The 26,286-nt window shown below is 41.2% G+C and overlaps 1 protein-coding gene across 3 annotated transcripts in view; it reads right to left on the bottom strand.

The window, feature by feature from the left end:
- HTT (huntingtin) overlaps nucleotides 1–26,286 on the bottom strand; it is a 190,995-nt gene that overhangs the window by 58,409 nt on the left and 106,300 nt on the right. For all 3 annotated transcript variants that reach the window (XR_006280578.1, XM_038399202.2, XM_038399201.2), the window contains 9 exons: nucleotides 24,561–24,677; nucleotides 16,996–17,118; nucleotides 15,401–15,639; nucleotides 13,846–13,988; nucleotides 6,798–7,005; nucleotides 4,935–5,076; nucleotides 3,542–3,721; nucleotides 1,390–1,566; nucleotides 936–1,012 (listed from right to left, as the gene is read on the bottom strand). Coding sequence is in view for 2 of the 3 variants with exons in the window: in XM_038399202.2 (XP_038255130.1) it covers nucleotides 936–1,012; nucleotides 1,390–1,566; nucleotides 3,542–3,721; nucleotides 4,935–5,076; nucleotides 6,798–7,005; nucleotides 13,846–13,988; nucleotides 15,401–15,639; nucleotides 16,996–17,118; nucleotides 24,561–24,677 (1,406 nt within the window). In the remaining variant the exon portion in view is untranslated. The remainder of the gene's footprint in view (nucleotides 1–935; nucleotides 1,013–1,389; nucleotides 1,567–3,541; nucleotides 3,722–4,934; nucleotides 5,077–6,797; nucleotides 7,006–13,845; nucleotides 13,989–15,400; nucleotides 15,640–16,995; nucleotides 17,119–24,560; nucleotides 24,678–26,286) is intronic.

Genomic DNA, 26,286 nt, shown 5'->3' on the forward strand with positions numbered 1-26,286 from the left:
AAGAGAGACAATACTGGCAGAAAGCACATCACTGATAATACTGGTCATGAGCCTCTTACAAACCTTTTCAAGATTCAACTTAGACATTTCTTGCTCTTACTATTGCTTCTAGATTTTTGTTACTATTATCAATAAAAAGTCTACTCCACAAGTTATGTTGGGAGTTGTATGATGGAACAAGTCTTGTTAATTAAGCTTATCCCAGGAATGCAGGAAGAGAACATTATATTCTTTTTACCAAACCATTTTACAGTCTTGAGCCTTCGATTCTTTCCTCCCCACCACCTCTTTCCCACAGGATACAATAAACTCCTACTGAAGGCAACACGGTTATTCTTAACCAGCAGTTGTGAGGAGCCAGGTTAATCAGGCTCCTGATCTTTACAAGGCTGTATCAAAATAAACCATAGTAACAATTTGAATCCTTCTACACAAGCAAGATTAAACTTTGCTATAACATAGGTGGGAGACTATTGTGCTCATGTGACAACATGATCTGGACTTGGTCTGAACTATTCGTCTTTGAAATACTTATGAAAATTAAAATTGCTATTAAGAATTTATAGTCTTTTCCCAAGAATCTAGAGTTTTATAGAGGGTTCCTCCACGCCCCAATTATAGCAGGCCAGCAGAAAATATCCTTGCAGATGTGCAGGTTGTTGTGTTGTTCATCTACACTAAAAATTCTACTCTGTCAAGGCAACTAGTGACAACATGGTTGCTCCCGAGAGAGCTACAATATGGTTTCCATCTTGCAGTACAGAGAGGGCCTAATCATGTTTTAACCGGGTACTCAAGTCATGGCAAATCTGGGCATGCTTCCACTTTTATAGACATAACTTTAAAAAGCAGTGTCACCTCATTCAAAACCATGCATGGTTTGTACCTATTACATACCATGTTATGACAACAGGGACCTATTACTAATATTTTACCTTGGTGCTAATCCACTGGTTTGAAGATATTCCTGAATTCTATCCAGTTCTTCAACTGGTAACTGAGAAACGCTGTTCTGTAAAAAAAAGTGACAAAACAATAGATATGAAGCACCAACATGAATAAAACCACTCATATGTATATTAACAGACTAAGAAGAGCAAGTAAAAATTATTAAACAATCTGGAGACCATAACACAGGATGAAACTGAATTACTCAGACATGAACGCTAAACACAAAGTGAAAAGGAGTACGTGTGGCACCTTAGAGACTAAAATTTATTTGAGCATAAGCTTTCGTGAGCTACAGCTCACTTCATCAGATGTGACATTCTATTTTTCACTCGGCATCACAGTCAAGTAATTAAAATGTGCTTTAACTTGCATCACATTCAATTATTTGCTAGTATTAGCAACTCTAATTTAGAGACATATATTTACTTTTATCCCTACCTGGAAAGTTGCAGCCAAAAGCATTTCTACTCGACGACAAGCAAGCGTGTCAACCATGCGAGCCAACACACGGTATGGAGTACACAAAAGCTTGTCCACATACAACATTAACACGGCACCAGACTGGCTGAGATGAATGCCCTCTAAGCATTGCAGGGTCTTCTTTAGTGTTGTTGGCTAAATATTAGAAAAACAATTGTTACATTTTATCTTATTTATTTTGTACATACTGTAACACAGTTAAATATAAAAGGTGCAGGAACAACAGACGGACTGCGCTAAACAAGCAACTAGTTCCAACGCCTAAGAGTTTACAGACTAAAAGAACAGTGGTTACACAAAGACAGTAGAGCAGACAACTAATTGAATGTTGTGTAAAAATGATTAAACAGGTTTGAGGGCAGGTGGTTTTTTAATTATTTTTTTAAATTTAAGGAAGTGCAGAACGGGTTGGTGAACAGTAACTGGGGTGCTGTTCAATTGTACAAAGCAGCTAGAAAGAAGACATGAAGTGATGAATGAACAAACCATGTGATTAGAAGTGGCATAGAATTTAGGGAGAAAGAGTTAGTGTAGTAGAAGGAGAAAGTGAAGACAGAGGGTCTGGGGTGGAATTAAAGAGCTTTGAAAGTTACAGACAGCTTGAATTTAAGGTGAAAAGGAAATGAAGCAGACCTTTAAAGGAGCACTGAGAAAGGAAAATAGCATCTGCAGAGTTTTTCAGGATGGGAGACAACAAAAAAGCATTTTTAACCATGGAATGGATAATTCCTGTGCAGAGGTAGAGGAGAAGTGAGGTAAGAAAATGAGAATAAGAGGAGTAAGAAGGAGATTACGGTGGCAGATAATGTAATTGATAAAGAACAGAAGGGATACTTCACCACTAGAGATTTGAATGAGGAGGTACAGAGAAAGAGAAGATAAGTGTTCAATGCTGTTTATTTTAATTTTCAAGCAGTTTGTGAAAAGTCTAGTAAAACAGCCTGTCAGTTAAAGCACAGCTATCACCAACGTTCACTTTTAAAAGAGAAAGCTGAGTGAATGAACCTGTCTTAAATTAAATTTTAGTATTGTTTAGTTCCCTCCACTCCCAAATATATGCACATTAACCTACTTCCTAGGAAGCCTTCCCCTGCTTATGACTTGAAAGAGATGAATATCCAGACAAGGAAAACAGCAACAAGTTCAGAAATCTTCATGGAGAATGCACAACCCGTTAGTGTGGGATTAGGAAGAGGGCACAAACCAGGATTGCTCTTTCATTACTCTTTAGTCTTGTTAGGGTCAACATGGAGGTGGAACTGAATCCTACTTGTTCTTAGGCATCAGCAGCAGAATTGTCTACTAATTTCCAAATATCTGTACACAGCCACTGAAGGCAAAGGTGCTGCTAAAATGTCACAAAAGACTGAATTTGCATTTCAGAACTTTATTACTTGTGATGATGCATAGGAAGGAAGGAACATAGACTGACTGACCCAAGTTGAATTTATAGGACTGGCAGTTGGGCAAAAAAGTCTTAATACTTTCCATATCAAATATGCTCAAATTATGAAACAAACATGGATGCTTTTACAGAGTTACTTCTACACCTTTTAATTAGTGTGTTTTCCATTTAGGAGTACAATTTGTAGCAAATATACATCAGTGCAGAGGCTCCTAGAAGATAAACAAGATCCATGTTGCATTTATGATTTAATTAATCTATAACACAGCAACTGACAAGGTATGTTTGCACTGTGGGGCAACAGAAAGGCTATGAAGATGAAAGATTTGAGTTTGTAAATAAAGAGGCTTGGGATCATAAATTAATTTCTCTCCAAAGGGTTGTAAACATGTGGGGAAGTAGACACAAAGTTTTTAGTTACCAATGTCTAGAGTTTCTTTGTATTTATTAGTTAGTATTAGCTTGTAAACTCTTCGGGGAGAATCACATCTACCTACCTGTGTCTCTGAGCAGCACTAAGCACAAAGTAGTTCAGATGCCAAGAGTTGTCTTTTGCACCAGTGTAATACATATAATAAGTTATGCACCAACACCACCTTTGGTGCTGTAAAAGACCCAGAAAGGAAAAAGCACTCGAAGTGTTTCCAAATACAGTTAACAAGAAAGGCCTAAACTTCATTATTAAAAGGCTCAGGTCAAACTTACAGTTGCGAGGTTCTCACACCGAGACTGAATAGCCTGGATGAAGAGACCACTGGCTGCTGAATTCCTATGAACAGCACTAATAAAGTCTTGTACTGGAGGCTCATGAGACAGATTAATCAGATCTTGAACATGATTCACTATAAGCCATGTCAAGTGTTCTGAATCATGTAGGTTTTGACACTATGGGGAAAAAAAGGTAAAATGGATTCCATAATTCTAAAATTACTATTACTACCACCCGTGTAAGCATTTCATTACTTAAAAAAACAACAAAAATAATGCAATACTATTTATACACAATTAAAAGCAAGTCATTTTCCACTGGAAAAACTGAACCACATTATGTTAAAAATATTCTGTTTACAAGTGTGCATGTTTCATTTCCTTCTAAGCTTTATTACTATGATCATTTGCATAAACAATCAGATCTATTTTCAACTTCATTTGATCCTGTTGCAAATTCACCTGAAGTCATAATCCTTTATTTGCAACGAACTGTTTCAACATCCATTATGTTGTAATCATAAAGACAATGAATACTGGTAGAGAACAACTGGAAAGAACTAGTAAACTCAAAGACCCTGCTTTTATGCAACATTTTTAGTAATGAATGAATGATAGATACACATTTAATATATCTCAGAATTGTTTCTGCAAAATCTCAAAGTTTGTCTGTAGTTTTTGTTTCCTTTTAAAGTGAACAGCCCATATCTCATGGCAGTTGAACTATTTATGTCTTCAACAGTTAATGTTTCTCACTTGAGGCAGAACAATCTTCTAGAAAGCGTGTACTAGTATCAGTACAGAGACTGACTCCTGTAACACTGTGTTTGAGAGCCTACGAAGTCTGAAGCCATGGGAGTTGCCCTATTCCCGAGAGCCTGAACAGAACTGGGGAATGCAGTAACAGAGTAAATATACGTAGGAGGGTTTAAGGTGAAAAGAGTTTATTCTAATTATGACATGCAGAAACACTCTGCCTCAGAGGAGGGTCTAAACTTTTATAAGCTTCTTAGTCTTCTCCTGAGATCATGTATGTAAGAATACAACATTCAAGACATTATTGTTATTTACAAAGAATAACTTTGTAGACAACTAAGATTCAGTGTAGAGAGAATGCCTAAGATAATGCACAAGTATCTAAAATAATCACATTAATAAGACATATGCATAGAAAGAAAAAAAAAAAGAGCATCCACTTCCAGAAGTGAAAATTGATATATAAAAATTCCATGTAGTTCCCCATGGAAGTAAATATGACTAAGATCTCTCACTTTTCCCTTATTGTGATCTACATTTAAAATAATCACACTCTGTACCTCAAAGATAAAGCACCCAAGCAAAATCCAAAAACCAAACATTTATAGGTTTAAAATTCACAGTCTAAACTTACAACATAGTCACAAAAAAGAATGAGAGCGCCTCTTCGTACTATCTCTCGATTGCACATGCCAAATTTGGATTCTGAATCAAATTCATCACGGTCTCCAGTTATCTGAGGGCTCAGCAATTTAGTACTGGAAAGACTGTGCCTCCTGTAAGAAAAACTTGTTTTATTGCTAATATTTCAGTCAAAGTAGATACTCAATTTACATTTTAAAGGAACCCATTTTAAGCATTGCTCAATACGAACTGCTTTGTCATTAGTTCTTTTGTCTCTTGTGGGATGTTGTGGATTACATTTCATTACTAAGGCTAAGATTTTGTCATGATTATTTTTAGTAAAAGTCACGGACAATAAACAAATTCACAGCTGTCGTGACCTATCTGTGACTTTGCTGCTGCGGCACCATGGGTTTTCCCCAAAACCATGGTGGTGGGGAGCTGTGAGGTTCCCCCTCTGCCCTGGCAGCTGGCAGCTGGGGGGGGGGGCCCCCTCCGCCTACGATGGCTAGGAGCTGCAGGGTGACCATATTTCCCAAAGAGAAAACAGGACACCCCCTGCCGCTCGCCCGAGGCGTCCCCCCATTCCAACTCCCTCCACCACCCCTCCCATGCGAGGCTGTTGCCCATCGCTGGAACCCTGAGGAGGGCCCCCTCAGGAGTCTGTCACCTGTCACTTGAACCTTTCAGGGGACCCCCTGTCACTGGAATCCTGCCAGAGCCCACTAGCTGCCAGCTCCAGAGTCCCACACCCACTGGGGCTGAAGTAGAGAAAGTCACAGAGGTCTCTGAAAGTCATGGATTCCGTGACCTCCGTGACATAAATATAGCCGTACTCATCACCCCTCTTGTTCAATACGTATTACAATGTGGCTGACAGAGGTGCCTGCAAGGAGACATGGGCTACAGAGCTTTCCATGCAATGATAAAACCCAGCACTTCTCTCCATCCAGCTACGGTGACTGAGCATCTAATCCAGTGTTGGGCTAAGAAAGACACCCAATCCAGATAAAAAGGAGCTGTTGCTAGTAAACTGGGGGAACAGTAAGAACTGACAGAAGTTCCATTAGCCCCCTTAACTTATACAGTATGTCCCACAGCTTGTTATTCAAATTCATAATTTGGTTCTTTATGTAACAGCAGCTTTCAGACAGACAATCAAGTTGCAGCTAGGGCCAGGACCACTTTTTCTAATCTAGATCTGACTACGTTTGGGGTCTTCTCTTTCAGATATAGATCTCAAAACTGTTATCCATTGTCACTCAGTCTAGACAATGCAATGCTTGTACTCTATCTGTCTACCAGATACTATATTTTAAGACCCTTTGGAAGCAGACCATTTCAAAAGGGAGAATTTGTTACACAATGGCTGCTTAGTGAACAGATCTTTCCATTAATATACCTCACCAGTGCTCCATGATCTGCGCTGGTTGAGTAGCAGTTGGAGGGTGAAATAAGATGTTGATATTGACCTATAAAGGCATAAGCATCCTGGGATTTGACAAGATAGCCCTTTCCCTTATGTAGTATTTCCACAGTTGTAATCAGAGGCACTCAAGGTAGAATCCCCTCCCTTTAAAAAGGGAAACAACTGGCAGGGAGTTCTACCTGACATGCCATCATGTGTGGAACACACTCTCTCTCTTGGTCTAAAGTAGTCAGATTTTACTGACCTTATGGAACACTGCAAAGACTGTACAAACTTCTTTATAAGTACAGTAATTTCTTTAAGTGGTTCTAACACATATAGTACTCAAATTCTTAACAGCTGAGAAATCATATAAGCTACATTAAAAAACAACTTTTAATTAACTGTAGAAATTAAAAATCAGTATAACAGCATACCCTTAGTTCATATTAAAAACAGTCTTACTTTGGTGTTTGATGCACCTCTGACCACCAGCTGTAGTTAGTGTAATTGACAAGAAGTAGGATTTGACACCAGAGGAGCACTAAAGAAGGGTGTGTGGGAATCATGAACTGAACAAGACCACTCAGACTCTCAAGGGTATAAAAACTACCATCAGATCCATCTCCTGTAAAAAGTCTGCTGGCAGCAGCTGTGATTCTTCTGAACATTCCTGGAAACAAACACACACATACAATAAGGGGAACCATGTATGCTACCATTTGAACTGAGAATTTTTAAAAAACCCTCATCAGTTACACAGCATTTGGAAAATTTAAACTGCCTCATTCTCAACCAAGCAACCTAACCCGTAGCATTCTGGTGATGTAGATAAATTAGATTATCTCCATTTATAAATGGGGATATAGAAGCAGAAATGTTAAATGACTGTCCAGGGTCATAGGGCAAATCAATGACAAGAACTGGAATTAAACTAAGGACTTCTTGGCTCTCAGCCTCAGATTCAATCCTCTAGACCTCAGTCTAAAACCATATCACTAAAGTAATTAAATCATACCACAGATGCACATCTTAGTGACAGTAAAAGTTATGAGAGTCACATATATCAATATTTTATTCTTCCTGAAATTGTTGTATTATTGGCCAGGGTAGATTTTTTTTTTTTAGTGAGGTAATGCTCGAGGCCCCAATCCAAATCAGAACCTCACTGTGTTAGGTACTATACTTACAAAAGAAGACAGAATGTAGGCTCCTTAGGATAGGGACTAAAGTGGGAGGTTGGTAGACTTCTCTGCCTAGATAGCTACTGAGGGTGTTCCTCAGGCTATACCTATACTACAAGTAATTAAGCAGCACAGCTGAAGTGTCGCAGACACTCCCTATAGCGAAGGAAGAGGGTTTTCAATTGCTGCAGTAAATTCAGCCCCTGGAAAGGTGACAGGTAGGTTGATAGAAGAATTCTTCCATTCTTTTGGTGTCAATACCGGAGCTTAGGTCGGCTTAACTACATCTCTTAAGCGTTTGAATTTTTCATATCCTTGAGTAATGCAGCTAGGTTGACCTATGTTTCAGATGCAGACCGGCCTCAGATATAGTCTGTTGTAATAATGCAGTGACTACAGGACTTGGATGTAAAGCTTTGTGCAACAAGCAAAACTATTAAAGAGGAAAAAAATCTTTGCTCTGTATGCTGAGTGATGATCTGCAGGGTGGAAGCAGTTGTGGCAGAGCTCTCCTTCTGTGACCTCTTGTCCTTCAACTTGCTCCTTTTGCCACAACCAGGGAAGGGGAATAAATAGATAGGAGGAGCTCAGAGAACAACTCTATTAATGTAACAAAGCTATTTTGGTACCCTTAAACAGAGAAGGGGGGGAGGGGAAAAGATTTCTTACAGCTGCTGCAGAATCAACTATAAATTCTAGAATAGCAATGGATAAAAAAGAAGGAGCTCTGCATACTGCTTTGTTTTGCATGGTCAGAATCAGAGCATCAGAGTGAAACCATAAAGGCCATACACCAAGTCCCAGAGCCATGTGGAGAAGTCTGAACTGCCTTTGGTATTTGGAGGAAGAGAGGAACAGTGCATACATCTTGCAAAGGGACAATATCAGAATCCAGAAATGTATGTTGTACCTAGTTTCTATTAGTAATATTATCCCGAACTACTACCGATCCGTTTTAGCTACTTGCATGTACAGTAAGTGTGACATCTAGTGACTGGACATGGTGACACACATAGCTATTAAAGATATCTACCTTAGGTGGGCTAAATAGAGGACAAAGCTGTTTTAAAATGATCTACTGAAAACCTGAAACTGTAATCTGTTAGTTTCAGTAGTACTCAGTGTGTTAATAGCTATACACAAAGAAAAATACAGTTCTGCAATCCCAAAGAGCTCACATTCTGAATCAATATAGCACAGAGGCTATGGAAGAGGGGTAAGGATGATATTCGGCTACACCATGATAATACACAAGTTTGACAGTACATTTTTATATTCCCAGACATAAACATTAAAATGCAGCTAAATTAAAAGTATATATATCAGCAACTTAAGTTGTACTTTTGTTGAACTGATGGAGAGGTTGGACTTTTTTAATTCCAGGAGGTAGTCTAATATCAATGGAAGGGGCGCCGATGTTGCAGTGGTTTGTCTGGCGGTGCACCATGCTGTAAATCTTTTTCACTTTTGTAGGTAGGTCATATGTGTAGCATGTTTTCTACTAGTGAAGTAGCACCCACTTCATTTGTTTAGAGCAATCTAGTTCATCATTAGAGAACCACAGAGGAGCCATGCCTTCAGATGTAGAAGTTCTATGTTCAGATGATGCACATGACCCTTGCGTTGTGTTAACAGGTCCATCCGAGGCAGGAGAGTGACTGCAGCACATGCTGACATCCATGTTATGTATGTATACCATGCTTGTCTTGACCATGTTGGGCCTATTAGGATGACTCTGGCTTTATCAGGTCCTTATTTTCAGTATTACGCTGGGTAGTAATGGTATGGGTAGGAATGCAAAGAGGAGATCAGTGCCCCACTTGATCAGGAACACATCCCCCATTGATTGCTTTCCCAGAGCTGCTCTGGAACTGAATCTCAGACATTTGGTGTTCTGGGCTGTCGCAAATAGGTCTCTTTGTGGGTGATCCCATTTTCAGAATGTGTGTTCCAGTATCACGTTGTTCAATTCTCATTCTTGGTAGTGGAGGAAATGTCTGCTGAGCTCGTCTGCCGTGGTGTTCTGGCATCTGGGTAGCTAGGAAGCAGAAATATGGATATTGTGTTGGATGCACCATTTCCAGAGTCTCATAGGCTTGGTGCAGAACGAGTGTGATATGGCTCCCCCTTGCCTGATTATGTAGCAGTGTTGTTGGTCATTACTCTTATGTTCTCGTTCTTTATGAATGGTAAGAAGTAGAGGAAGGCATTGCAGACAGCACAGAGTTCTAAGCTTCGTCTTGGCTGCGGACCATAACCCTTGAATTGTGTGATATTGCATATGTGCTCCCCAACCTATGAGGGAAGCATCCGTTGTGATCATCTGTGATGGAGGGTCTTGTGTAAATAGGATCCCTGAGCACCTGTTGAGTGGTTGAGTCCATTAGGTTAGTGATTCCTTGACTTTGGGAGGCATCGTTAATAGTCTGTTTAATCCGTGTTTGTTTGGTCTGTAGACAGTTCCTAATCACCCTTGTAGGCAGCGCATATGTAAACCACAAACGTGCATGCTGCCATGTGGCCCAGAAGTTGGAGGCATGTGTGGGCTGTTCCACATTGGATACGAGTGTCTTTATCGTGTCATATCTGTCTCATGGAAGTGACACTTTTGTTGCCACTGAGTCAAGGTAAGTGCTGATGAATTCTAACGGTGGAACTGGTTCTACTGTTAATTTCTTTTTATTTGTAGACCCAGATTCTGGAAGCAATCTATTGTCATTTGGGTAGTCCAAATGGCATCTATTTGAGTGTGCGACTTCAGAAGACAGTTGTCCAGGCAAGGGAATATTATTATTCCTTGTTTTCTCATATGCACCATTGCTAGCACAAGGATCTTTGAGAAAATGCAAGGTGCTGTTTACAGGCCAAAAGGTAAAACCTTATATTGATAGTGGTCTTTGCCCAAAGTAAATCTCAGAAACTGCCTGTGGGCAGGATGTATCGTAACATGAAAATAAGCATCCTGCAGGTTGAGGGCTGAAAACCAGTCCCCCTGCTCAAGCACTGGAATTATAGTTGTGACCATCTTGAATTATTGTTTTCTCACAAACTTGTTCAGTCACCTGAGATCCGGCATAGGTCACCATCCCCCATTTTTCTTGTGTTAAAAAAAATTGTGGGAATAAAAACCCTTCCCCTTGTGTTGCATGGGAACAGTTTCCACTTCCCAGAGTTGTAAGACATGATCTACCTTTTGTCATATCAGTTGTTCATGAGAGGAGTCCCTGAAGTGGGACAGAGAGGGAGGGTGTGTGTGTGTGTGTGTGTGTGTGTGTGTGTGTGTGTGTGTGTGTGTGTGTGTGTGTGTGTGTGCGCGCGCGCGCACGCGCGCGTGTGTGCTCGGGGAGGAGATAGAAAGGAAAGGGATGGTATGACCCTTATGGATGGATTACTTCTAAGGTCCATTTGTCCATGGTGATGGCAGCCTATTTCAGGTAGAATGGAAGTAAATGGTCTCCAAAACAGAAGGATGGAGGGCATTAGCTCTGGAATGTGGGACAGGTCCTTCCAGACCCTCACCCAAGCCTTCAAATTTGTTATTTAGAGGAAGGAGCTTGGGACACCGCAGCTGGTGGAAGTCAGCATCGTTGTGGTCTCTGTCTTTGTTTGTAAGGCCTCTGGTGTTGCTGTGTATATGTTGAATATCTATTCCTCTGGTATGGTTGATACCTATATTGTCTCCTTTTTGTGGCAGGTGTATGAATGCTGAGCGATTGAAGAGTTGCCGTGAGCCTTTCATAGTGTGCAGTACGTCATTGGTATTGGCTGCAAACAATCCCTCTCCATCGAAGGGATGGTCTTCGACTGTATTTTGTATTTCACATGGGAATTCTAAGGCGTTCAACCATGAGGCCCATCAGATAACCACAGCTGTAGGGGTGTCAGCAATGTCTAATGAGGCCTAAAGAGCCATGCATGCAATCATTTGCCCTTTGGAAACCAGCAATTTGAATTGCTCTCTATTAATGATATTCCAGAGGGGAAAAAGTCCATAAACTTTCCATAGTTTCTGTGGTTGTATTTGGAAAGTAGTGTTACATAAATTTACCACTCTGAATTGAAATGTGGAGGAGGAATAGACTTTGTGGCCGAATAGGTCCAACCTCTTACTATCCTTATCAAAGGGCATGGACCATTTGCCATACTGTTTTGGCGGGTTCTATTATAGTCCCATTGATTGGCAATGCTATCTTTGAGGAGGAAGGTGTCTGTAAGATGTCTGTTAAGTTTGTTTCTGGCACTTTCTCCAGAGCAATTTTGAGCCCATTGGCCGCTATTTTGAATAAATCTTGGAAGTGGGTAAAGTCATCCGCAGTGGTTGGGAGTGGAAGGCATAACTGTCTTGTCTGGTGAGGAGGATGAATTATTGTTGGTTGGCAAGGTGTCAGGAGCAGTGTCCTCTTCCTGCTCTGCCATGAGTTCATCCCTTGTCTTGGTTGCTACAGTCTCCAAGGGTGGAGGTGGGGATCCAGCATCTTCCCTATGTGGGCTGGGCCACCTGCTGTAGCGACTTCTGTAAGACCTCCAGGGATCGCAGTACGGCTAGTGCTCAGGAAGGTCATGGATGGTCCCATATGTGGACTGTGATTGTAACGGTCCAGTTGCCGTAAGTGTTCTGATTGGGGAGGAATGGTGAGGGGAGAATACCCCTTCAACCTCCTCATCTTCACTCAAGAACGGTGGTGTTATCAGAGATAACAGTTGCTCTGGTACCGACGGCCCCAGTGAGACATCGGTGCCCAAAAGAGGGAACTCCAGGGTCAACAGATCCTTCTGGTGCAGAAAATGGTGCGGCGCCAGAGCTTCGGTGCCAAAGAGTGAGGTGGCAATTGTATTGGCAGTGTGGTGTGCTGAGCCGGTGCAGTCTGTGTTGGCGCCATTGTGCTAGCAGCATTTGGCTGCATCATCATAATCTGAGCGGTTGTTTGGTGCCGTCTCCTTTAGCACTGTTAATGGCGCCGTAGTGGAGAGGGGCAGTTTTTAGAGCCCTTAGATTCCGCAGCAGAGCGCTGGGTTCCAGCAGCAGCTGCCATGCATATGGTGCCGGAGGTGCCCCGAGTATCATAAGTAAGGCTCAGTATTGGTCACAGAGGTCACGGAAGTCACAGATTCCGTGACTTTCCGTCACCTCCGTGACTTCCGCAACAGCCCATGTGGCTGGCCTGGGAGCCGCCTGAGCAGCCCCTGGGCCAGTTGCACCAGCTGCTGCTGGGGCAGTTTCGAGCCCCTCACAGCAAGAGTTTGGGTGTGTGGGGGGGTCCCTGGAAGGGCGACAGGAACTTCCCTCCCTCAGCTCCTAGCTCCATGTGCTGCCTCCACTCGCAGGCACCACCTTCACAGCTTCCACTGGCCGCGGTTCCCAGCCAATGGGAGCTGCAGAACTGGGGCTTGGGGCAGAGCAGAGGTAGGACGTGGAGCTAAGAGCTAGAGGTCACCGATTCCCAGGAGCCGGGGAAGGGAATCTCCCTCCCCCCCCAGCCAAAACTCCCCACCCACCCACCCCAGAACCCCCTGAGCCTCCCCGCAAAAGTTTTAGTCAGGAGTATATAGTAAAAATCATGGGCAGGTTACAGGCCGTGAATTTTGTTTAATGTCCATGACCTGTCCATGACTTTTACTAAAAATACCCGTGACTAAAACGTAGCCTTAGTCATAAGTGCTGAGCCGTGCTGCAGCCAGCACCGATGAGAGCGATTTAGCCAGGGACCATTTTATGCTGGTCTGCTCTCTATGAGGCGAACAGTATGTTTCTTTTTTGTCTGGCAAACACTAAAAACTGTCTGGCAAGTGAAGAATTGTATAAAGTTGTATGACAGTTTTATTATTTTGAAGAAATTTGAAATAAAAAATACAATATAAACGTTTTCTTTTCTGAACACCATCTTCAGTGACATTATTGGCCCGCTGGGAGGATTTGAGGACTGGCACTGGCCCTAAGGTAAACTGAGTTCGAGACCCCTGCATTTGGGGAAGGTGAGAGGAAATCCAACTCAAGAGTAATGATGTGCACTGTATTTCTCAACTGGAGTTCTTTTGGACATTTAAAAGGACACTGTTTAACGAATGAAAGGTCATCAGTTATAGTCTGCTCTGCTAAAAGGGCAGAGTATGAAAACAGGTCTTGAAGCTGTGTGTACAATAAAAAGTCTAAAGGAAAAGACGACTTTGACTTCTGAAATGGACACAGACTTGGAAGAAGAAAAGATATTTTATATGCAGCCAATATTCTCAACCTAAACAGATTTTAAACTCAATAAACAACTGATTCAGAACTGAAAAGAACTCTTTGATCGTCATCATGGCACAACAACTCATTTTGAGATTCTTACCTGATTTGAAGATATGTATTAAACACATAAGCAGTGTGCCCAACTCTTGGCAATAGAAAGTGTGCTGCTGTTCATTCATGTCCACTTTCAACTGTTTAGTAGCAATGTCTTCCAATAGAATGCCCACTAATTGTAACAAGAACCTGAAAAAAATCCCACACAACACAGACAGGAAAATAAACACATCAGCTTATTTTCTATCTGTCCCAACTAAGATTTTTACTACTGAGTTAACAGGTTTCAGCAGGTTGACCTGAACCAAATACAATCCTATTTAATAGTGCTTCACTTTAAAATTTTCCCCCTAAAGTTCTTCTTGCTTCCTCTACCCACAAGGAAAAATCTCAGCTCCAGCTTTCAGACTCATTATCTAGTGTAAAAATTGATTAAAGCAGAGTATTTGCAGTGTGTTTAAGGGTCCAGGTCTCAGTTATGCAAAACCTCATCGGCCATCAAATCACAGATGGTCACTGTTTCACTAATCACCACACTTTCAATCAACATGAACCAAACACCTAAAACCCTACCCAACGTGCTATCCTTCCAAGAGACAACAGACAAAATGAAGGGCATCAAGACTAAGCCACTCAAAACAGGTTTCCACCTTACACAAAATCTTTCCCATCGACCACCCCAGACATGAAAGACCCCAAATCTTCATAAACAAAGACTCCCCTTTCTCTATCAGCTATACATATTCCTAGCAAAGGGCATCATTGTGCCACCTGAAGATGGCCACAGGAATATAGTTACCCAAATAAAGGCCACCAAGGAAAGCTAAAAAACCCACCCAACAACCTGAATCAGATTAACAATCCATCCCACAACCATTCCCCAATCCTTCTCTTATCAAGTCTCAGATTCAGTAGGATTCCCAGTCCAAAAGTTATGCCAAATCACAACTACTCCCCCCTCCGCCGAATGAATTTGTGGATAAAAAGTTCTTCTCATAAGGGTCTCAACCCTCACCTGGAGGGATAAAACCCTATCCTAATTCCTTCCCCCTGCAGTAGTAGGGTATTTCCAACTCAACCACATCCAAAATCTCTCTCAAATTACTTTGCATAAGTCTCTCACCCTCAGAAGGCTCTAGATTACAACTTATCCTTTTAAAAAGAAAGCTGATCTTCCCTTACATTTTCTTCACCCTTTCACATGCATAGGAGGGGAAGTCACCCAACTCATCCCACCCATATGCCACTGAGGCAACAATGCAGAGTACAGGCTAAAGTAAGGGAGAAGGAAAAGTCAATTCCCAGGGTGAAATCCTGGTCCCAGAGAAGTCAGTGGTACTTTTCACTTCAGCATGGGAAAAGAAACCAAAACAGCCAAAAATTGTTAAACAAAAATACACACCTCCATTCTATGTAACACATCCAACAGCACCACAGCCCATTCTATCCCTCAAACCTGCATCCAACCTTAAATCCACCCCCCCATGTCCATTTCAGGTAATATCCATGTAAATATAAACCTTGTTTCCATATCACTTATCACTCTTAATATTTTACCAAAAGTTTTACAAAAAAACTGATCGATTCAGAAGGCAACATACCTAGAAAATGTCTCTTCAGGCAGATATTTAGCCTGTTTCAGCTCAATTTGTTCTTCAGGTGTGAGTACATTATTTTCCCCATCCCTTAGCCTGTTAATTGTTTGACATGACAATAAGTAAGGGGAGAAAGAAAGCTCTTGAATACGAGATAAAACTATATCCTCTGTTGATTGTGAAATCAGAACTCTAAGGATAGCTAGGATACCAGATATCCATAACTGAACAGTGCTCACTGATGCCTATAAAAAACAAACAAACAAACAAAAAAAAAACAGAAAAATGCAGCAGATTAAGAGACTGAAAACTGCAATAATGTCATGGAGAACTGACAACATATTAGATCTTATAAAAGATCATGTATGTTCACTTCTTTGAACAAACATCTTCATGAAGGAGGTAAACTTTTCTACCTTCTCTTCTACCATGGCTCCCAGGAGCTGAATGTTCACAGCAGTTCCTGGAAATCAGTCTGGCTTTGAGAGCACTCAATCTGTGTGATCTGGGGAATGGGTACTTCTATAACACTTTTGTGAATAAGGTTCTCACAAAAAACTTTCATACTGTCTCAAAAATGAAATACTAGGGGGGAATCTTTGTTACACCTCAACATTTCAACTAAAAAAAAATGGAAGAGGAGGGTGTTGCAAGGTTATTAAAGGGGGGATTCGGGTACTACTACCCTTTTGTGCTGCTGCTGGCAATGGCGCTGCCTTCAGAACTGGGCGGCCAGAGAGCAGCATCTGCTGGCTGGGAGCTCAGTTCTGAAGGCAGAGCTGCCGCCAGCAACACTGCAAAAATAAGGACAGCCTGGTACAGTATTGCCACCCTCACTTCTGCACTGCTGCCTGCAGAGCTGGGCTTCCAGTCAGCAGCCATCACTCTCTGGCGGCTCAGCTCTGACGGCAGCAATGCAGAAATAAGGTGGTATGGTATGGCATTGCCACCCTTAATTTTGCACTGCAGCTGACAGGGCGCTGTCTTCAGAGTTGGGCGCCCAGCCAACAGCCGCCGCTCTCTGGCCACCCAGCTATGAAGGCAGCGTAGAATTAAGGGTGGCAATCCATGATCCACTCTAAAATAACCTTGTGACCCCCCTGCAACTTCCTTTTGGCTCACAACCCCCCAATTTGAAAAACTCTGGTCTCCGGCATGAAATTGGTATAGTATAGGGTAAAAGCACATAAGACCAGAGTTCATGATCTGTGACGTGTTTTTCACAGCTGTGAATTTGGTAGGGCCCTATTCATAAACCAGGTTATGGAATTTCTCTTACATCAGGAGGCTCCCCATTCTTCACCATCGAATTACAAGTAAAATGATCTATCCAAAGGCAAACTAGTCCTCCTACTGAGTTCTTCCCTATTTCTGAACATGTTACCGAACTAACTTCAGCAGGATTTAGGAACAGAAATATACACCTTGCAGAGGATTAAGAGAACAGCATTTTCATACATGACAAAACATAGTGAGTGAATTGTCTTCATAGACAGACAATCAGAGTGGAGGATAGTCAGAAATGTATATGATATAGCCAAAAATGCGCTAAAGGTCTCAACATTAAACAGGTAGTGTAATATCCTTTACTGGTCACTTACCATTGTACTGGGAGTAACAAACATACTTCTTAAAAGCATGTCCACAGGACGGAGGGATGAAGGAGCCAAAATTTCAAATAAAGTGTTCAGTACTCCCAGAGCTTCATGGGAATCTATATGCATCTGTTCAAAAGAAAGCAACAAATTTTATATTCACCATTGAACACAACAGCAAAAACAAAGAACACCTCTGTGTCTTGATTATTTTTAGTATGATACGTGTATGTTTCCTATACAATAATGCTGCACTTCAGTTTGATAACCAACAGAGATTAGAAAACCCATAAGGAGTGAACGTTAAAAGCAGTTGCAGCCATTGCTATGCAGAACATGACAGACCTCAAGAAAGCTTAAATTAAAAACAATAAAGTTTAATATATGTGTGTGTGTGTGTATACATACATACATATACATACATACATACACATACACATACACACACACACACACACACACACAAAATTTGGCCAACAACTGCCCAAAATCTAATTATTTTGGTTTTGGCTCCATCTAAAAACAATTGTGGTTACTGGGAAGGCATGCATTAAAAGGGACATCAACTTGAAACCTGAGTTAGAAATCATTTCAGATAGCGTGCCTGCCCCCCAAGAGTTAATTTTGTAGTTTTACTATCACATTCTTATTTTTTTAAACACCTCTTCCATTTGCTATGAGAAAAACCCATCTAAAAAGGGGAAATCATGATACTGACTATAAACAAAGAGCTGCCAAATGCTTAAAACAAATTAACTAGAAAAAACAGAAGGGATGAGGGGAGTTTTTCCCTACTATCTCTGACACAGTGATCTTAGGTATTACAATAAGTAAAAATAGTTTTAGACAGAAGACACATTTTTTCAGTTAACTCTGTCCCTTCACAATTCTAACATTCTGGGGAATAGACTTTCATAACCTCTATCCTCAATCTTACAAAATACTTTTAGGTGCACATTGAAGCTAATATTTAAGTGGTGATTCAGTACTCGTGGGTAACAGGGAAGCCAAACGAAGTGTGCAAGTTTTCAGTATGCACACAATAAATGGATTCAATAGACAGTGTCTATTCAAGGGACACCATCACAGGATCTAACCACATCAGCCACGCCGTCAGGGGCTCATTCACCTGCACATCTATCAACCTGATACATGCCATCATGTGCCAGCAATGCCCCTCTGCCATGTACAGTGGCCAAACTGGACAGTCTCTACGCAAAAGAATAAATGGACACAAATCTGACATCAGGAATTATAACATTCAAAAACCAGTAGGAGAACACTTCAATCTCCCTGGTCACTCAGTAACAGACCTACAAGTGGCAATTCTTCAACAAAAAAGCTTCAAAAACCAGACTCCAATGTGAAACTGCAGAACTGGAATTAATCTGCAAACTGGACACCATCAAATTAGGCCTGAATAAAGACTGGGAGTGGTTGGGTCATTACAAAACCTAGTTTTCCCCATACTAATTTTCCCCTACTGTTACTCACACCTTCTTGTCAACTGTTTGAAAAGGGCCACTCTCATTACCACTACAAAAATGATTTTTCCTCTCTTGGTATCCTACTGTTAATTGAATTGTCTCGTTAGACTGACCTCCCACTTGGTAAGGCAACTTCCATCTTTTCATGTGCTGTGTATTTATACCTGCTACTATATTTTCCACTCCATGCATCTGATGAAATGGGTTCTATGCCCAAATAAATTTATTAGTCTCTAAGGTGCCACAAGAAGTCTTCAGGTTTTTGGGGTTGGTTTTTTTTTTTCTTTTTTTTGGAAGTACTACAGTTCCCACTGCTGCATCTACAGCAAAGAACTGAACTAGTGCACAATGTTTTGTGAATGGATCTCCAGGTAGCTGCTCCGCATATGTCCAGTATTGATGCTTCCTGTAGAAGTAGCTTGTGATCTGGCTGAGTGAGCCCTCTATCCTGCCAGGTGGAGGGATATGCGCTAATTGGTAGTGCATGATTATGCATCCAGAAATCCATTTAGAGTTTCTCAGAGGTTTGGGAGGACACACTATATCTTTCTATTATGGTGAGAAAAAGCCTTGGTGATTTTCTGATGTGTCTGGGCGTTCTACCTGCAAAGGACCAAACCTGTCTGACACCACAGGAATGAAATTCTTCTCTCTTCAGCAGCGGCATGTTTTTGGAAAAACTCTTAAGCAGATAGTTTGGTTGACATGGTTTTCAGAAATAACCTTCGGGAGGAACTTAGGATGGAGGTGATGAAGAGAGACCATTTCCTTGTAAAAAGTGGTATTTGGTGGGTCTGCTATGAGAGCTGCCATCTTGCTCACCCTTCTGGCAGAGGTAATAGCATATTGCCAAGGGTTCAAATGTGGTCTGATGAGTGCTGACAGGATAAGACTGAGGTCCCATTGCATTGTAAGTTTGACCACAGGTGAAAAAATCCTGACTAGGTCTTTCATGAATGACTGTTGTTGAGTGAGTTAAAATGGAACATCTATCTACTGGCAGTCGGAAGGCACTGACGCAGTGAGCTAATGTAGAGATCTGAGGTTTTTTTTTTTTTTTTTTTTTTTTTTAAAGACAGGAGACAGTCTAAAACAACTAGAATATCTGCATTGCTTGGAAAAGGCCAATCATGCTGAGCCCAGGTATAGAAATGTCTCCATTTAGCTAGGTAACAGGTCCTAGCTGAATCTTTCCAACTTTGAGAAAGGATAGCTTGGACAGGTGCTGAACAAGAACGTTCTAATTCTGATGCCCCTCCAAACACCAGCCATGAGGAGGAATGGGTCTGGATTGGGGTGTCTGATTCTTTCCCCTTCCTGATTTAGGAAAGCCAGGAAGGGGCGGATCCTGACAGGAGGGCAGACAGACATTCTCTGAAATTCCAGGAACCAAAACTGTCTGGGCGAGTTGCCTGATAGGAGAAAGACTCTTCATGACAGAGGGAGAGTCATTTTCAAGACCTGTGGTAGCAGAGGAATGGGAGAAAAGACTTATCTGAGTTTGTCCATCCATGACAACAAGAAAGCATTGCCATGTGTGCTGTGACCCATATCTCATCTGAAGTAACACAGAGGAAGTTTTTTGTTCATTGGGAATGCGACGAGATCCTCATGAGGTGTTCCCCAGAGTGAATATCTCACTTAGGACAGAACTGTGTATATTCCACTTGTGGTCTGCACAGAAGCTTCTGCTCGGGTTGTGCGCTAAAGAGTTTTGAACATCCAGAAGGTATGCAGCTTGGATGGTGTCATAACCATAGGGGTAGCCTAAATTCCTCCTTACCTGTAAGGGGTTAAGAAGCTCAAGTAACCTGGTTGGCACCTGACCAAAGGAACCAACGGGGACAAAAGATACTTTGAAATCAGAGGGTGGGGGGGAGAGAAGAGAAGAGGTTTTGTTTTGGGTTCTTTGTTTCTGTGGCCATTTGCTCTTGGGACTAAGAGGGACCGTATATTTCAAACTTGTAAGTAACAGCCAGGCAAGGCATATTAGTTTATCTTTGTTTTCTCAACTTGTGAATTTTCCCTTTCCTAGAGGGAGATTTATCCCTGTTTTGTTGTAACTTTGAAACTAAGACTAGAGGGGGTTCCCCTGTGCTTTTTGAATTTTCTGATACTCTGTAAGGCTAACTACCAGCCTAAGTCTACAGAGGTGATTCTTTTATCTTTTTCTCTTTAAATAAAATCCTTCTTTTTAAAGAACCTGACTGATTTTTCCATTGTTCTAAGACTCAGGGGTTTGGGTCTGTAGTCCCTTTGTAACCATTTGGTGAGGATATATTCTCAAGCCTTCCCCAGGAAAGGGGGTGTAGGCTTGGGGGAATATTTTGGGAGGAATAGGACTCGAAGTGGTCTTTTCCCTGATTGTTAAAATCACTTGGTGGTGTGCAGCGATCCCAAGGCAAGAAAGAAATCTGTGCCTTGGGGAAGTTTCAACCTAAGCTAGTAAGAATAAGCTTAGGGGGGTCTTTCATGCAGGTCCCCACATTTGTACCCCAGAGTGGGGAAGGAACCCTGACAGATGGTGATGCAGTATCTGATGCACCAGTCCCAAAGCCTTACTGCTTCTAGACGGAGGAGAAGAGATCTTTTACATCCTCTTTATGTAAAAGACAGTTGTCTGACATCCAGTAGAATGAAAAGCAGTCTGGCCTCTGATGGGGTCCAGGTACCTTGTCTGGTGTGGTTGTTCAGTCAGCAACCTGACTCAGAAGGGATGCATGTGCTACAATAGTGACATGGAGGGTGGGAGTGTTGCAGAGGATGCCTACTCTCACTCGTTCCAAATTCGACAGTCACTCTGGTGTTGATGTGACTCTTGTCTTGTGAGAAGACTGACCAAAGCCAGGCCTGCAAGCATCATAAATGAAGCCTGGCGAATAGTGCCCACGTAAGTGAACAAGGCCACGTGGCCTAGAAGAGCAAGGCATACGTTGACCATAGTACAGATAACTCACAGACCAAAGACTATCAGATTACTTATCAACTGAAATCTTTCCACGGGGAGGAAAGCTCTTGCTGAAATGGAGTCCAGTATCACCCCAATCAAGTTTAGAGTCTGTGTGGATGTTAAAATGGACTTTTCTTTGTTCATGCAGACACCCAGTGCTGCTAAAAGATGGAACAGGAACCAAGTCGTCAACCTGACTTCTTGGCTGGAGTGACCCACCAGGAGTCAACCATCTCATCTGGGCTGCCACCACAAAGAAAACCTTTGTGAATACTCTGGGTCCTGTTGCTAGTCCAAAGGGAAGGACTCTGAACTGGAAGTGTTCCTGACCCACTCAAAACCAATTGCTGTTGGATAGATAAATATCTAACATGAAAATAAGCATCCTTCGTATTGAGAGCTGTGAACCATGTCCCTTCCTGTAGGAAGGGGACTATCAATGATAGAGTAACAATGTGAATTTTGGCTTTTGAATAAAGATGTTTAGTTGTTGAAGGTCTTTTTGGGGACTAAAATAAGGGGAATAGAACATTCTCCCTTGATACCAAGGTGACACTCTTTCTATTGCCCCTCGTTGAAAGAGAGTCTGCCTCCTGTTGAAGAATCACCTAGTGAGAGTGGTTCCTGAAAATGGACCAGGAAGTGGGTTTGTGGGGAGGGAGAGTGAGAAACCTAGAAATTATCCATCAAGAATATTCCAGGACCCAACTCTATACCATGACGGAGTCCCAATTGCAGGCAAAAAGTGAGAGATGGTCCCCACAGATAAAGGGGGGCCAGAAGTGGGTGGCATCAATAGTGATGGGTGGATCTCTACTGAGGCATCAAAAGTAGCCCTTATTGAGTGGCTGGGAATGGGCAGAGGTCATGGTAACAGAGGGGGCTGAAAATTGAGGCCTCTGAACCTTCTGATGTTTAAGCAGAGCCTCATCTGGACAGGTCATACAACATCTGTAGAGGGGGTGGCTTTGGCCTATACACCTGCCTCTGGTGTTTTCTCCTGGGGATTAGAGTGTAAATTCCCAGTGACCAGAGAGTTGACCTTGAGTCTTCCAACAAGTATATGGACTCATCCATTTTCTCATTAAACAAATCTGACTTGTCTAAAGAAAGGTTCTGTATGGTATTCTAGACCTTCCTGAGTAGCCCCAAAGAGGGAAGCCAAGACTCACACCTCATAACTATGTCAGTGACCAAGCCACTAGATGCTGTATCTGCTGCATCCACTGCAGCTTAAAGAGAAGTCTTAGCCACTAACTTGCGCTCCTCTATGAAGGACTAAAATTGGGCTCTGTCCTCAGGGGGAAGCTTGTCTTTAAAGTCAGCCAGCCTGAAGTAACTGTTAAAATCATAATTTCACAAACAAGCTCTGACGGTTAGCAATACAAAATTTCAGACTTGTCAAGGAAGACCCTTTCCCCCCTACCCCCGCCCAAGAGGTCCAGCCTCTTTGAGCCCTTGTCAGCTGTGGTGCTCTTCGGAAGTTGTGACCATGCTCTCCCTATGGCTGCCTGTATCATCAGGGAGTTTAGAGCTGGATGGGAGAAAAGAAATCCAGCCCCTTTGGTGCAGATGAAATAGATGATGATTTCATCATTTCATGTAGATGATCTCTCAGCCCTCTTACATCTGGGGGCACAGGAGCTGGAGTATGCCAGACCACTATGGCTGGCTCCACGATGGCCTCATTAAAAGGGAGCACCATATTCCCTGGACTTGCAAGCAGCAAAATATTCAGGAGCCAGTGCTGGGAATCCTGAAACTCCACCAGTGGTATCCCAATATGTGTCTCACCCAAGCAATAGAGACAGTGTTGGTGATTGTTGCTCATAGAGAAGGAGCAAAGGCAGAAGACGTATTACTGAACCCCTGGCACTGTCCCAGGCCACAGGGAGGGTGTCCCCAGTGCACAGAAAGAACAAGCTACACTATACTATAAAACTAACTATGCTAATATAAAACTATTTACAATAGCCATTTACAGGGCATCAAAGAGAAAATCTGGAGAAACTGGACACAGATTCTGACTCAGGCCATGTGACGATAAGGAGGAACCGGAGAGGCATCGGCCCACACTGCCTCTTATGCCATCAATCTGGAGCACAAGAACTATTGCTCATGCGCAGACCAACAGACACTACTTATTAGAATTTCCAGACTCACATGCATAGCAAACATGTGCACCCACATGTGGAATACACAAAGGGATCAGCACTCAAAGGAAAAACTGAGCTTCATTTGTTGGCCACCTTCAAGTTGCACACAGATCTCAGGTTTGGCTACAAACTTATATGGAGCTCATGAGGTCTCCAACCCTGTAAATTACTCTGCACCCATGGACTTCAATGAGTCTTCACACAGAAGCTGGGATCTGCTTAAGTGGAGTAATGTGCAATAAGGTCCAGATAATGCCAGTTTTCCTGTGATCCAGGTCCTAACACTTAACTTCTCCCATATTCAGCTATGTCACAAGATTTACAAAAGTGCAATTTTGTCAGACTAAGTTATTTAATAGAGAAAATAAAGACACCTAAAAATGTAACTTAAAAACATTAAAAATAAAGTTAACAGGCAATTACAGATGACCAAACCAGTTTCAAGTAAACAAATTTCATTACAATTTTTATTTTGTTCATTAAAATAGGTTGTAAAATAAGGTCACTGACCAATGATTATATTGTCTGATTATAATGCCAAATAATAATGACATTCTGTACGTAAAGAAGAAAAAAGACTTGATACCATATAGTAAGCACAGTGAGCTGTATTAGCTATAAAGTTTTAGAGCAATTATGGACTTAACTCTAAACTGAGATATATTAGAAGACACTACAAATAGTTTTTATCTACAAAATTAGTCTTTTGTGATTTTAAAATTATTTAAAAATGACAATCTATAAGTATATATGAAATTATACAGAAATTATTCTTCATTATCAGCCCCATTAAGAATGAATGGGAGGCTTTATCTTGAACACTATATTTACAAAGTCTTTCATATATATATAAACCTATTTTAGTAAAATAGTTTCCAGTATTTATATTTACTTGCAGACTGTAGGCAGAATATTGCTTTCATGTAATAAAAGCAAAATTGATACATAAGGATAAAATCAATAAAGTTAGATACTAACCTGTTGTTTTGCTAACATTGGGAGAATGATATCTGCTATCTGTCGGGACAGTCTTTTCCATTTGTCTTCATTCTCTTTGTGACACTGTTGCAGTACTAGGATGAACATCTCCAGCACCTGAAGAAAATATCCCAACCCCCCATGCAAAACAAACACACCTGCACTTTAGAAAATGGCATATTTAAATAGTATAGTTGAGGGAGTGAACAGTTAATAAAACTATCATTTTCCCCAAAACCAAAAAGTTATGCAAGGTGTTTCACAAGGATGATTTAAGATCATCTTAAACTATCAAATATATACTGTTCTCCTGCTTCACCTGGCCTTTACTTTCACAGAGTAAGAGAGACAGTATTCCTATTCTGCTCACTTAGATAACATTTTTACACATTCAGGCATACAAGAAATAAAACTACGTAAATCCAGGAGAAGAAATGAAATATACGTCTATGGACAATACTAAAAAATTCATTTCAGGCTAGAATTTATAAAAAGAACAAGTTTCTCTCTCAGATATCGTCGTTTATGACAACCAAAATACCTGGTATTTCCCAGATCATTTTTTTTTTAAAAACCAATAAAAGCAAAATTTTCTGTGCTTTGTAAAGCCAAAATTTACAAGTGATTAGTCCAACAGTGGGAAGAATAGAGTATGAGATGAAATGCATGGGGAGTGGGAAGAAAAGCAAAACACTGGTAGTTGGCAAGTAAAAGTCTTCATATATCTGTATTTGCTCCTGTCTTAATGAAAGGAAGAATGGAAATGGGACATACATTAAAACTCAGATCTTGCAAGCTGTTCTATCTGAGTGGAACAAAAGTCAGTGGAGTTCTGCACAGATGCAGGGTCCGTTTGTGTAGAGCAGTTTGCAATATCAGGTCCTAATACTAGCTATTCCAGATGTCTATTAGAAACTCCTGTACTCTAGACAACACTAAAGGCTAAAAATAACCTATATGTGAATACATAGTTAACGTCAGATAATGTCAGAACACTTTATGTGAATAACAGTTTAAATGTCAAAAAATGTACCCAAACACTATTTTATGACTAATTATATAAAACTATAAATTCACTATCAACCTATAAAATTTTAGTTGCAGAAATTAATTTCAGTCTGAACTCTGACACAAAAAATAAGGTTTGCTAGAAATTTGGATGTTATAACTAAATTAGAAAAAAATAAAAAATAAATAAAGAGTTGCCTCTTCAATTGTACTCAAAAAGGCACATTCCTCACATTAATACACACAAGAGCAGCATTCCACAACTGGATGAAGTTCAATTAAAAAAAAAAAGTATTACGCTTATGTTAAGTGTCTAGAATAAGCAAAAAGATTCCAGATCACTTCTTTCACAAGCACCTTTATGCTTTTTTCCCCCCCTGTCTCCCAATATGCCTGTAAGGTCTTCGCTGTACTCGTCCATATGACCTCTACACTGTTCTCCAAAAAATCCTTCAAGACCCATCTTAACAGTGAGGCTATTGATAAAATGACATCTGTCAATGGCTAGGTGACTAGTCATAAGTTAGTTTGTTTTTTACTTGTCTGTAGTTATATCTTATAAAAAGTAAATTACTAGCAATCATCTAGTTGTTTCCATAAAAACCTATGTAACTAAGCATTCCTATGATTGTTGCTATGGATAAGATTATGTCATGGAGGTCATGGATTCCATGACTTTCAGAGACCTCCATGACATTTTCTGCTTCAGCCCTAGGGT

This window comes from Dermochelys coriacea, chromosome 4 (assembly GCF_009764565.3).
Source record: "Dermochelys coriacea isolate rDerCor1 chromosome 4, rDerCor1.pri.v4, whole genome shotgun sequence".
NCBI lineage: Eukaryota > Metazoa > Chordata > Testudines > Dermochelyidae > Dermochelys > Dermochelys coriacea.